The 13,120-nt window shown below is 36.0% G+C and overlaps 1 protein-coding gene across 1 annotated transcript in view; it reads right to left on the bottom strand.

The window, feature by feature from the left end:
* cdh18a (cadherin 18, type 2a) overlaps positions 1–13,120 on the bottom strand; it is a 104,200-nt gene that overhangs the window by 53,532 nt on the left and 37,548 nt on the right. Inside the window, exons 3-4 of the mRNA XM_056476608.1 lie at positions 8,368–8,662; positions 306–425 (exon numbers count right to left, since the gene is read on the bottom strand). Of these exons, the coding sequence (XP_056332583.1) occupies positions 306–425; positions 8,368–8,662 (415 nt within the window). The remainder of the gene's footprint in view (positions 1–305; positions 426–8,367; positions 8,663–13,120) is intronic.

Below are 13,120 nucleotides of genomic sequence, written 5' to 3'. Positions count from 1 at the left end.
GGGGCTTTTTGCTTTTCCTCTTCCCTTTAAAGGTGAAAACAATGTGTATTAAAGGCCCTCAATAATATGAGAACCCATCAATTATGAATCACATAAGGTTGCACAATAAATTGGGAGTTCCTTTGTGAGTCTGAAAGCCTGTTTTATAGAAAAAAAAATGTATCTGTGTTTCTAACAGCCTGTTATTGTGGAATGACTCATCCGCTGGCGACTTTGCTCAAGCTCGCTGGAACAATCAGAATATATCTCTACAATCCAAGGCATCTCAAAGCACCCATTATAAAGGTGATTTGTAGAAAGCGTACCTGTTTTGGGGTCGACGGTGAAGAAAGGCTGGCCTTGGAGAACGCTGTAGACGATCTTGGCGCTGTTTCCGTAAGTTGGATCATCAGCGTCTGTGGCAGTGATTTGGAATACCGACGTTCCTGTGCGGAGACATGAATAAATAGGAGTTAAACTGCTGAAAATATGTGCATGTTCAGATTTGCATGCATTCTTATTGTTTGAATATTTTATTAGTAAAGGAATAAAAAAGTCACTCATGGATACAGAATTCTATTGATCAATAGCGTTTTTTATTCAACAAATTATTGTCAGCACGGTGGCTCAGTTGTTAGCACTGTTGCCTCAAAGCAAGAAGGATGCTGGCTCAAGTCCTGGCTGGCCAGTTGGCATTTCTGCGTTTGCATGTTCTCTCCGTGTACATGTGGGTTTCCTCTGAGTGCTCTGGTTTCCCCCACAGTCCAAAGACATGCGTTATAGGTGAATTGGATAAATTAAATTGACTGTGGTGTATGAGTGTGTGTGAATGATAGAATGTATGGGTGTTTCCCAGTACTGGGAAGGGCATCCACTGCATGAAACATATGCTGGAATAGTTGACGGTTCATTCCGCTGTGGCGACTCCTGATAAAAAAGCGACTAAGCTCTAAGAATGAACAAAGTTATTGTAATAAGATATTGCAAGGGGATGCCTGTGAAGCTAATATAAATAAAGTTTAATTATGGTATTTATAATCAAAATGTGCACACTGATTTTACTGTGAACATATCAAAATTATTTAATTTATTTTAAATTGAATGAAATAATAATTCAAATGTTCAATATTATAAATTTGTTTTATTTTATTTACAGTTTAAGAATTATTAGCCCCCTTTGAATTTGTTTTTTAATTTTAAATATTTTTCATAAGATGTTGAACTGAGCGAGGAAATTTTCACAGTATGTCTGATAATATTTTTTCTTCTGCAGAAAGTCTTATTTGTTTTATTTCGGCTAGAATAAAAGCAGCTTTTTATTTTTTAAAGACCATTGTAAGGTCAAAATTATTAGACCCTTTAAGCTATATATTTCTTCTATGATCTACAAAACAAATCACAGTTATACAATAACTTGCCTAATTACCCTCTCCTGCCTAGTTAACCTAATTAACCTAGTTAAGCCTTTAAATGTCACTTTAAGCTGTATAGAAGTTTCTTGAAAAATATCTAGTAAATACTATTTACTGTCATCATGGCAAATATGAAAGAAATCAGTTATTAGAAATGAGTTATTAAAACTATTATGTTTAGAAATGTGCTGAAAAAATATTCTCTACGTTAAACAGAAATTGGGGATCAAAATAAACAGGGCGGCTAATAATTCAGGGGGGCTTTAACTGTATAGTGTTTTAAATGCTCTGAGAAGGACAGAAAATGTAAACCGATCAGAAAAAATGCATAACGTGAACAACAATAATAATAAAAAAACAATAAATGTGTTTTCTGTCACTTTTGAGCAATGCAATGCATAAAATGTCAATAATGAAAAAAATAAATAAATAAAATAATATCATCAATAATATAAAAAAATAATTCATAAAATATGTATTAAATTGCTCAAAAGTGACAGAAAACAAAACGTTTATGTAGCTATGTCAAATGAAATGCTGACATTCCTGTATGGCTGTGTAAAATATCTCAGAGCTAAACTCCCGAAAGTACTTGGATGCTCGGATATGATTTTATTCTCATTATTTGGACCAGAGTATTGTATTGGGAAAGGAATAATAAAAGTGACTTGAAGATAAAAAACCTCTATTGATCAATAGATGTGTTGTTTTATTATTCAATAAAGAACAAAGTGATGTTTTAACAAGCGTATCTAAAATAATAATGCAGTGGGAAGCCTGTGAAGCTAACAAAATTAAACCTTAATTATGAAATGAATTATGAAAATGTGTACACTTATTTGAAGCTAAATCATCTGCTTTGATTATGAACACATCAGCTATTTAAACTTGAATTAAATAATATTCCAATAATCTATATCTTGTATTGGTTTTACTTTTTAAAAATGTCTGTATAGTGTTTTAAATGCTCTGAGAAGGTTAGAAAAGGTTAAACAAAAATACAATAATAATAATAATAATAATAATAATAATAATAATAACTAGAAAAGTAAAGTTCGCATAAGAAAGCCTCGCCTGAAAGTTTGAAGTAGTTTTTAAAGTTTTTAGAAGTTTGAACAAGTTGACATAGACAGATAAGTACATATGTGTTAGCATGTTTTTAGTACGGATCGGCATGTTTCTTGCTAGGTGGTTGATAAGAGGTTCTAAGATGTTGCTAGGTGGTTGCTAGGGGGTTCTGAGTGGTTGCTAAGGTGTTGCTGGGGTGTTCTAAGTCGTTGCTAAGGTGTTAGGACGTGGTTGCTAGGGTGTTTTGAGTGGTTGCTAGGCTGTTGCTTAGGCGTTGCTTGGGTGTTTTGACTGGTTGTTAAGGCATTGATAGGCAGTTGCTAACGTGTTCTGAGTGGTTGATAAGGTGTTGCTAGGATGTTCCAGGTTGTTAAGGTGCTGTTAGGTGGTTGCTAAGTCATTGATATGTAGTTGCTATGGTATTCTGAGTAGTTGCTAAGGTGCTGTCAGGTTGTTTTTATCTAGTTGCTAAGGCATTGCTAGGCGGTTGCTAGGTTATTCCTAGGGGTTGTTAAGGTGTTGCTAAGTTGTTCTGAGTGGTTGCTAGGCGGTTGCTAAGGCGTTGCTATGTAGTTGCTAGGGTGTTCTAGGTGGTTGCTAAGGTATTGCTAGGTGGTTGCTAGTGTTTTGAGTGGTTGCTAAGGCGTTGCCAGGCGGTTGCTAAGGTGTTCTGAGTGGTTACTAGGTGGTTGCTAGGGTGTTCAAAGTGGTTGCTAGGCAGTTACTAGGGTGTTCTGTGTGGTTGCTAAGGTGTTCCTAGGTGGTTGCTAAGGTGTTTTGAGTGGTTGCTAGGCGGTTGCTAAGGTGCTCTAGGTGGTTGCTAAGGCAATAAATAAATAAATAAATAAATAAATAACAAAGCAGCTGATTGCCATCGCGAAAGCAATAAGATCCAATGGACGGCCGATTGCTTTCACTCCAAAATGGCGGAATCAAGGGGCTGCTGCTGGGCGCTGCTGTTGCAATGGAACGTTCTACTAAGTATCGCCTCTTGGTGATTCTAAGCTCTTTGGTTCTAGTATGAATTTGTATGTTGCTAGCATATTTCTAGCTTAAATTAGCATGTTGTTAGCATGAATTTAGTATGAATTAGCATGTTGCTACTATGTTTATAGTATGAATTAGCATGTTGCTAGTATGATTAGTACATGTGTTATGTTTTTATTATTAGTAGAATTTTAGTATATTGTTAGCATAAATTGGTATGTTGTTAGTGCGTCCAATGTAAAGTCAATGGCAGTTTATGTACAATCGATGTCTATGGGACAGTTGCTGGGGTTCTGTAAGTGGTTGCTAGGGTGTGGCTAGTAAGTTAAAAGGTCATCACTGATTGGCAGATTGGTAGTCTGAGTTAAATGAGCCCAACCTTAAGTCTGTATGACAGTCTGGCAGAAAGTTTTGAGGTCACAAAGTTTGGTCCAATGTTAAGTCAATGGGACTTTTCAGATTTTTATGGGTCAGTTTTTGGAAAACCGTACGTCGGATCAGTTGGAAAAGATATAGCAACTTTCTCAAGCTACCATAATGGATCAAATATTAAACTGTTCAAAAGAGACAGTAAAACTTTTCTGCAGTTAGGTTTTGCTATTGTAATAAATGCCTTCTTTTTAACTTTCTATGGAATACCGACGTTCCTATGTGGACATGAAAAATATGTCCGAGTGAAAGTGCAGAAATAATTTTCATACGCAGATTTGCATTCATTCTCATTAATGCATGCCACAAGCGTGCTCCGGCAGAGGCAGATGCGCTACTCGGATCCCGCTTGCTAATTCAAGTGATTCATCTCATGCCTCCTTGACCTGTACCGGGCTGAATTCACCTGTCATGAGCCTCTCTCCTCCAAGCTTTAAAGCATCTATAATGCCATTACAAAGTGTGTGGGGCTAGGATGGTGGTGGTGATAACACTGCTCTAGCCTGAGAGGCGTTTGTGGTTTAAGAAAGAATACAGACACAAAAGAGAGAAGGCAGCGGGCTCTAGAATAGCCTAGTGTTGAAAGGCCATAGAGCCTCGACAGACTTATATGGCTCTATCAATGCTGCTAGTGATTACTCCATCACAGACTGGTAAGTGGAGTCGGAGCTCGCCAGCTCAATGGTGGTGTTTGTTTGAAGCAGAATATCTTATTGGGAAAGGAATAAGCAGTGACTTGTGGATAACATACTCTATTGATCAATAGATTTCTTTTTTAAGCTAGTTAGATATTCAGCAAAGGACTAAGTGATATTTTAATGAGCGCAACTAAAATGATAATGTGGTGACATGCCTGTGTGAGGCTAATATAATTACAGTTTAATTTAGAATAAAAATGAGCACACTGATTTGAAGCTAAATCGTTTGCTTTTATTGTGTACACGCAGCTATTTAGATTGGAATGCATTTATTGTAATAATCTGTGTTCTTTTGACTTTTTAAAACGTTATTTCAATGTTTTTTACTCAACATAAACATAAATAAATCATGATTAATAATTGAGATAACACTTTACGATAAGGGTATATTAGTTAATATAAAGAGATGCTTGTTATGTAAAGAGATGCATGGTTCAATTCAATTAATTTTTTATTTCTATAGCCCTTTTACAATGTAGATTGTGTCAAAGCAGTTTAACATAGGAGTTCTAGTAAATTGAAACTGTATCAGTTCAATTTTTCAGAGTTGAAGTTCAGTTTAGTTCAGTTCAGTGTGGTTTAATTTTCACATTTAATTTTCGTGTATTGTTTTAGTGTATGTTTAAGTAAACATGAACTCATTAGGTTCAAGTAATACATTATGTATTAATTAACACATTGATATACTGTATGTTTAGTTAACATGAACAGAGATTAAGTAATGCTTAACAGATGTTGTTCACAGTTAATTCATGCCTATGCAACTTCACTGTTAATTCAACTAATGCATTCATGAACATTAGCTAACACACCCTTATTGTAAAGTGTTAACATAATTAAAAGGAAAAAATATATCATTTCAACCGCTAATTAAATTCACTCCATAAAGATTTTTGTTTCTTGCTTCAAACGACTTATTTAAAATGACCTGAAACGAAACCATTCTTTGACATTTTATGGGACAACTTGATTGTTTTTTTGTTCAGTCCAATTAAATTTGTAAAAACAGCTTAGTCAACTTAATCGATTTGTGTTGGGACAACATGATTTTATTGCATGAAAACTTGCATTTTTACATTGTTCTAGATTACTATATCACTGTAGGTATGTACAGGTAGAGGTATATCACTGTAGAATGTAGGTATAGTTAAAAATGTTACATAGTTAAAAAAAAAAGTCTTCAATTCCACATGATCCTAATATATACTGAGCTGTTGATCCATTGTGAAAAATCAATAATAGCTTGTTATTATTGGCTTACTGTATGGTTATTATTATCTGGTGAAAAAATATATACACTCACCGGCCACTTTATTAGGTATATCTTACTAGTACCAGGTTGGATCCCATTTGCTTTCAGAACTGCCTTAATCCTTTGTGGCATAAATTCAACAAGGTACTGGAAATATTCCTGAGATTTTGGTCCATATTGACATGACAGCAGCATCACGCAGTTACTTCAGATATGTCGGTTGCACATCCATGATGTGACTCTTCCGTTCCAGCACATCCCAAAGGTGCTCTATTGAACTGAGTCTGGTGACTGTGGAGGCCATTTAAATACAGTGAACTCATTGTCATGTTCAAGAAACCAGTCTGAGATAACTTGCGCTCAGTGACATGGTGCGTTATCCTGCTGGAAGTAGCCATCAGAAGATGGGTACACTGTGGTCATAAAGGGATAGACATGGTCAGCAACAATACTCAGGTAGGCTGTAGCGTTGACACAATGCACAATTGGTCCTAATGGGCCCAAAGTGTGCCAAGACTAAACCTCACCATTACACCACCACCTCCACCAGTCTGAACCTTTGATATGAGGCAGGATGGATCCATGCTTTCATGTTGTTGACGCCAAATTCTGACCCTACCATCCGAATATCGCAGCAGATGTCTAGACTCATCAGACCAGGCAATATTTTTCCAATCTTCTATTGTCCAATTCTTGTGAGCCTGTGCGAAGTGTAGCCTCAGTTTCCAGTTCTTAGCTGACAGGAGTGGCACCCGGTTTGATCTTTTGCTGCTGTCGCCCATCCGCCTCAAGGACTTGTTGTTTGTTCAGAGATGCTCTTCTGCATACCTCGGCTGTAACAAGTGGTTACTTGAGTTACTGTTGCCTTTCTATCAGCTCGAACCAGTCTGGCCATTCCCCTCTGACCTCTGGCATCAACAAGGCATTTGCGCCCGCAGAACAGCCGCTTACTGAAAATATTCTGTTTTTCTGACCATTCTCTGTAAAGCCTAGAGATGGTTGTGCCTGTTTTTGATATAGTCAGACCAGCCCGTCTGGGACCAAGAACCATGGCACGTTCAAAGTCACTTAAATCATTTTTCTTCCCCATTCTGAGGCTCTGTTTGAACTGCAGCAGCTCGTCTTGACCATGTCTACATGCCTAAATGCATTGAGTTGCTGCCATGTGATTGGCTGATTAGAAATTTGCAATAACCAGCAGTTGAACAGGTGTACCTAATAAAGTGGCCGGTGAGTGTATATATGAATGTGGAAATGTCATGTGGAAGCTATTACAAGGCTTGAGATTCTTTGATTAACAGAAAGACACAAAAAGACACCAAGCTACAAAATAACAGCATTTAACTTAAATAAAATATTGTGTAACATAATAAATGTCTTTATTCTGTCGCATTTTGCATCTATTTAATGTGAGGGTTCATGTGACACTTTAGACCGGAGAAATTGCTGCTATAAAATTCTGATTTAAATCACAGAAATAAATAACATTTTTCAGCACATACACGCTGACAAGTTACTGTATTTTGATTAAATGTGTATATAAATATAAATGCTTCAAAACTGACCAACCCTATATGCCTTGTATTGTTCAAAATATTATATTGTAAAAGTAATAGTATTTAATTGTATAAATATACCGGGCATATTAGTTCTTATTTAATTTTCTTCATTACTTCTCCAGTCACACTTCAAAGTGTCACTCTCATCTGAATATATACAGAAAATGTCCTCATTGGAATAGATATGGATAATGCAAAGCCTTTTGTTTGTGTTATATTTTAAAGGCTCTCATTGAGAGCTAAAAAATGGAGGAGGGGAGCAAGCCAATGGCAAATGTGAGAAATAAACCTCGCCCTTACCCTAGCTGTGCCCGCAGGGGAACATTGTGTCGAAGGGTTGTGAGGAATGATAATTTCACAGCTCTTTGGCTTGAGTCCAGCCAATTGATTCGGATAGGAAGGAAGAACTCTGCGGACAATTAGCACTTTCCTGACAGTCCATTTACTGCAGGCTTGATGTGCAGTGCCATTGATGCAGACTGCAAGCTCTGCATGTGGATTACTCTTGTATCAGGCTGGATAGCGCAGATCCATAATGCATTGACGTTTCAAATTGAGATATGAGAGTAAAAAGAGGTAAACACAGCTGTTTTTGTTTATCGAATGCTGCATTGGTTTGGACGCGCTTCAAAATATTTGCGCCCCGTGTGTGAGGGAAGCATACTTTTGAGATTTATTCTGCCTTCGATTTTGACATTACTCCTGAAATCAGTTTTTCTACAACAGACAATGGGGTATCCTCTTGAGAGGCTTTCTATAAGAAACAATAGCTTTAATAAATCCCACTATAAATCCAGCACTCCCAAACAGCAGCATGAGATGAGCTCGGGTCCGGACCAAAAAAAGGTCAGATCTGCAATGGGACAAAAACTGATGAGCCAGCTAATAAAAGCTATGCTCTACTGACAATGTGTTCTTCTGTTCCCTGAACACAAACCCCAGAAACCCTCTCTAGAGCCTGGAGGTCCTGACTGTTGACTCACCGATGTCTGCCATCTCAGGCACGGAGGCTGAAAAAGGGCCTTCTGGGAATTTGGGGGCGTTGTCGTTCACATCCTGGACCTTGATGATGAATTCAGACTCTGGTTCCACGGCTCTGTTGGTGAAACGGTCGATGGCACGAGCATGAAGCACATAATGGCTCTTCTTCTCTCTGTCCAGGCTTTTTGTTGCATGAATATCTCCTGTTAACTCGTTGATTGTAAATATGGTCCCGGCACCTTCTCCAGAGAGTAGATATTGGACGGAGCCATCACCTTTGTCTGAGTTTGAGTGTAACTGGAAGAGACAAAGAAAATACAGTTTTTTGTGTAAATGTTTTGTGGTTTTAAAGGAGCACTCCACTTTTTTTTTTGTTGTTGTTGTTGTTTTTTGAAAATTGGCTCATTTTACGAGTCACCTGCAGTTAAACAGTTGATTTTTACATTTTTTTAATCCATTCAGACAATTTCAAGGTTTTTCAATTGTTCAATGATCTTTGCTATGCTAAGTGAGATGACTGTTAGCCTAGCTTAGCATAGCAAATATCATTGAACAACTGAATGACTCAAAAACAATTCCAAAAAGTTGGGTTTTGATAATTTTCTATTTAAAACTTGACTCTTTTTCTTTTTAAAACTTGACTGTAGTTACATCTTTTTTACAGCAAGATGCTAAACGTCTAATTCGATTGAATAATTTAAGCTAAGCTAAAAGTGCTCCTGTCAGATCCAGAAAAAAGGCTAAATGGATTTTAAAAAATTAAAAATCAACTGTTTAACTTATGTAATAACTAAGAGATTACATGAGACATGTGATATCAAGTGTGATTTAAAAAGAGGAAGAAACAAATTCATTCATTTGTACCTTGCTGCATTTATCTGAAGTAGCTATAAACAATCTGTCTTGCGCCAACAGTGTGTCAAAGTGTATCGTTTAATTAAACAAAATACATTCACTGTAGGAACTGACATAAAGTGAAAGATAAAGTGACAAAACAAACTTCACATATCCAGCCTCAAGTTAACACCAACAAAGATTGATCTTGGCAAGATTGTATTGGATTGTTAATTTTAAATACATTTATACCACAGTTTTCTGGAATATTTTATTCTGGTCAATCACGGCATTCCCAAGGCATGTTATTGTCAGATAACAACCGATTAAACTAATAACACAGGCTCATTCTGGGTACTACGCACTATCCTGGGCTGTGTTTCCCAAAAGTATCATAAGCCTAAGTAGATCATAAAGATGATTGTGCGACTGCTCTTAATGTTACGACCTGTTTCCCAAATGCATCATAACTTAAGAAGCCCTTGAAAAATGCTGTAGATCTATGAGTACTCTGGAGTAATCGATAAAGCCCTACGTGCATTGTAAGTTATGGGGACAATTCGCAGATTATACCTGCAACTTTATTCAAGCACTGTCCTATACAAAAAAATTATATATGGACATATATAGAATTTTAGCTAATTTATTCGAACATAATTAATGTACATATTTGTAATTCCAATGGTTAAATAATTTTTTTTCAGTATTTTAAATTATATTTTGTACCTATTACATATATTTTATACATGTGAAATCTAAAGATTAATGCTTATGTCATTTGAAAGAAATCGGGAAATAGGAATAAAAAAAATTATTATTAATCTTGCATGGACATGCACAAAATATTGTCATGCATATCCTAATGTTTTATACAAGGGTTAATATGCATATATCCAGTTTTTCTCGCAGAATGATCAGTAGTTGCATAAGACTGTTGTGTAAGACTGAAGAGCTTTATTCTGCAAAAACAACTGGCTGGATGTACATTATCCCGCTTACTACAAGGTTAAATGCCACAAAACTATACTGTAGATTTGAGCTGTTATAGTTTACTAGCTCTTTAATTTAAAGTCCAATAAAGTGCTTTGAAATATTCACTTTTATTTGGTGTTTGACGTAATCTCAACCACAACACAAAGAGAGGGTGGGACGTAATGTAGCTCCTCCCTTTTTAAAAAAACAATCAATAGTGTTCTGTTTTTTTAGCACTGCTCTGCCAGTGAGAGCGATTGAGCTTAAGTAGAATTGGATAACAAATTTTTTTAATAAACAAACAAATAACACAGTACACTAACCTTACTTGTTTTATTGTTATTGTTCAGTTGCAAGATGGTGCTAAACAGTCAAAAACAGCCAAGTAACAGATAAGCATATGAATCTATGAATGTTCAGGGTTGGGTTTCCCATAACAATGTATCTTGGAACTTAAAAGCGTACTTAATTCCACATGCATTTTCCAAAAATGCATATAACAATATCAATTTGCTACTTAGGAGTTGGTGACCTTAAACTTGGAGTCAATTAAGCCAATAGTCATCATCTCATGAATTAGCAATCAAGACAAGTCTATATAAAGCAAACCGAGGCACAACATGGCTGAAATAATTAAATTAAATAAACTTAAGGTTAAAGAAGGTGAAGTTTCAAATTGAGTTAGTGCTTAAATTACCTAAGTAGTAGAGCTTGAATAACATTGCATTTGCTTATAACATTTGCATACATACTAAACTGAGAGACTCATACTGATTAATTTTTTGGTTCAAATGCATGTGACGTTACACAGCCACTGTATATCAAGGCTGTTGGTGTCAGCAATGATGCCACTATGTTTGAACACATTTTTTTTTATGTTGATGACATAGGTAGGCTGTGAATAAGATATTGAAAATATCTTAAAGTTCTCCAGCATTTAGCACTTTTATTTGTGTATATTCATAAATACAACAAAACAAAGTTTAAAAGAAAACAGAAAACAAACAGGATTGTTTTTTCTGTTGTCCTTGTCCCAGTCAACTTTTCTCCTGACACTTTACATTGGGAAAAAAGGAGCTGAATCTAATCAAAGACTTGCATCACAGACATGAGAATATATCTGTATAACCAGCCTGATCCCACGAGAAAACGTAAGTATTTTACTGGCTAAGTATTTTTAGTGGCTAATTCGCACAAATTCGTACAATATGTACAACTTTAAAAAGGAGGCGTGGCACCCAACCCCACCCCTAAACCCAACTGTCATCGGGTGATGAGCAATTTAAATTGTACGAATTAGATTGTATGAATAAATACGAATTAGCCACTAAATCAAAAAGTTACGACTCGCCGTGAGATTGTGTTGGTATAACGGTTGAAATCTACACTTTAAATGGACTAACTCCATACTGTATGTTCCTGCTACCATTTAAACACAGCATGCTAAATCGTGAGGAAATATATGTTAATGTTTCAATTAAGCTTTTCCTTCAAATTATTATCATAACAACACCGTCTCTGCAAAATGGCAACAATTTCCCTGGTGGTCTTAGACTTTTGTTCTGATTATAAATACAGCAGCTTTAGAGCATTTTAAATGTCAGTCTTTGCACATGTGCATCATCTTGCTTCAAGAAAACAGCAACTTAAATGACACAGACCTAGAAATAAATGATCAAAGTAAGAAGACAAAGACATGACAACATTCCTGTCATAACCTTTATACACTGAAGATAAATGACATGCCGCGCAGTTCAAGCTTTTACTTCTTTTTTTTTTTTTGCAACACATCTAGCACGATAACGACTGTGCTCTAGCTTCTGTCACAGAAAGCTCTTGATTTGTAATTATCATGCTCTTTAAATAGAGCTCACATTACTTGTGCGAAACGAGCACAAGAAAATCCCATGTGTTCTGAGGAAATACTTTTTTCCATAGGAAATGGTTGCTTCCTCTGACTGCAAGTCTTAAAGTACATTTTTTTAAAGTTCATGGGTAAAAACACATTAAAGAGAGCCTATGACTCCCAACCAGACCAAATTAGAGTTTAATGTGAAATGCACATGCATCACAGGGGGTGAAAGGACACCTCCTAATAAACGTGGGTTAATCCCAACATGTTCATATTAGTTATGCAATAAAAGATCCTCTAACAGAATATTGCATTTACAGCCTCAAGGTAAGAATTTTCTGTGATGTATAAATATCCAAACAAGTATTTAGAATTTGCATGGGGGAATATGCAGTCTGCAGCTATTATGCTGATCCTTCAAAGACCTAATTTTACTTATTTACTTATTTGCTTATGCACTGGAAAACTAAGTTACAGCCCCTGGTCTGTTGACTCTTCCATGTCTGGCTACTAATTTTATCTTCACGTCAACCACTGGTAAAAGGTTAGAAAAATACGTCAACTACAAAATCACCTGGTACAACTACATGCTATACCGTTTTAAAATAAATTAAAACATAGGATAAAGCAAACTTAGTTAGAGTTGAAAAAATTGAGGTACATGTACAAATACACAAAAGCATGTCTTAAAATTTTGTCATCATGTAATCTTTATGTCATTACAAAGGCATAAAGCTTGTTTATGTTCAGAACAACATTTATACATTTTTCATCAAATCTGAGAGACTGTGTGTGAAAACTGAGGTTGTGTCCTAAAAAATGTCCTGAAACAAGCAATATGTTTACTACAGGCTTTCATTTACTCACAAAATGTCCTGCAACTCTGAAATGAATGTCTGTGCCCCCAAAACTCTGTATTGCTTCAAAACCTTTTTTAAATAAATGAATACATACCAGACCCCCTAGTTTTTCACGATCGTTGAATCCAACGCAAAATCAACAAAAGTTGCAAATTTTAGCGATTCTGCAAAATTCTTACACTGTAAAACCCAACAGTCAACTTTGTCAAATGAAATGAGTGTAGTTGACTCAAAATT

This window comes from Danio aesculapii, chromosome 2, assembly GCF_903798145.1.
Source record: "Danio aesculapii chromosome 2, fDanAes4.1, whole genome shotgun sequence".
In the NCBI taxonomy this organism is placed as follows: domain Eukaryota; kingdom Metazoa; phylum Chordata; class Actinopteri; order Cypriniformes; family Danionidae; genus Danio; species Danio aesculapii.
This window is presented reverse-complemented; position numbering and strand designations above follow the sequence as displayed.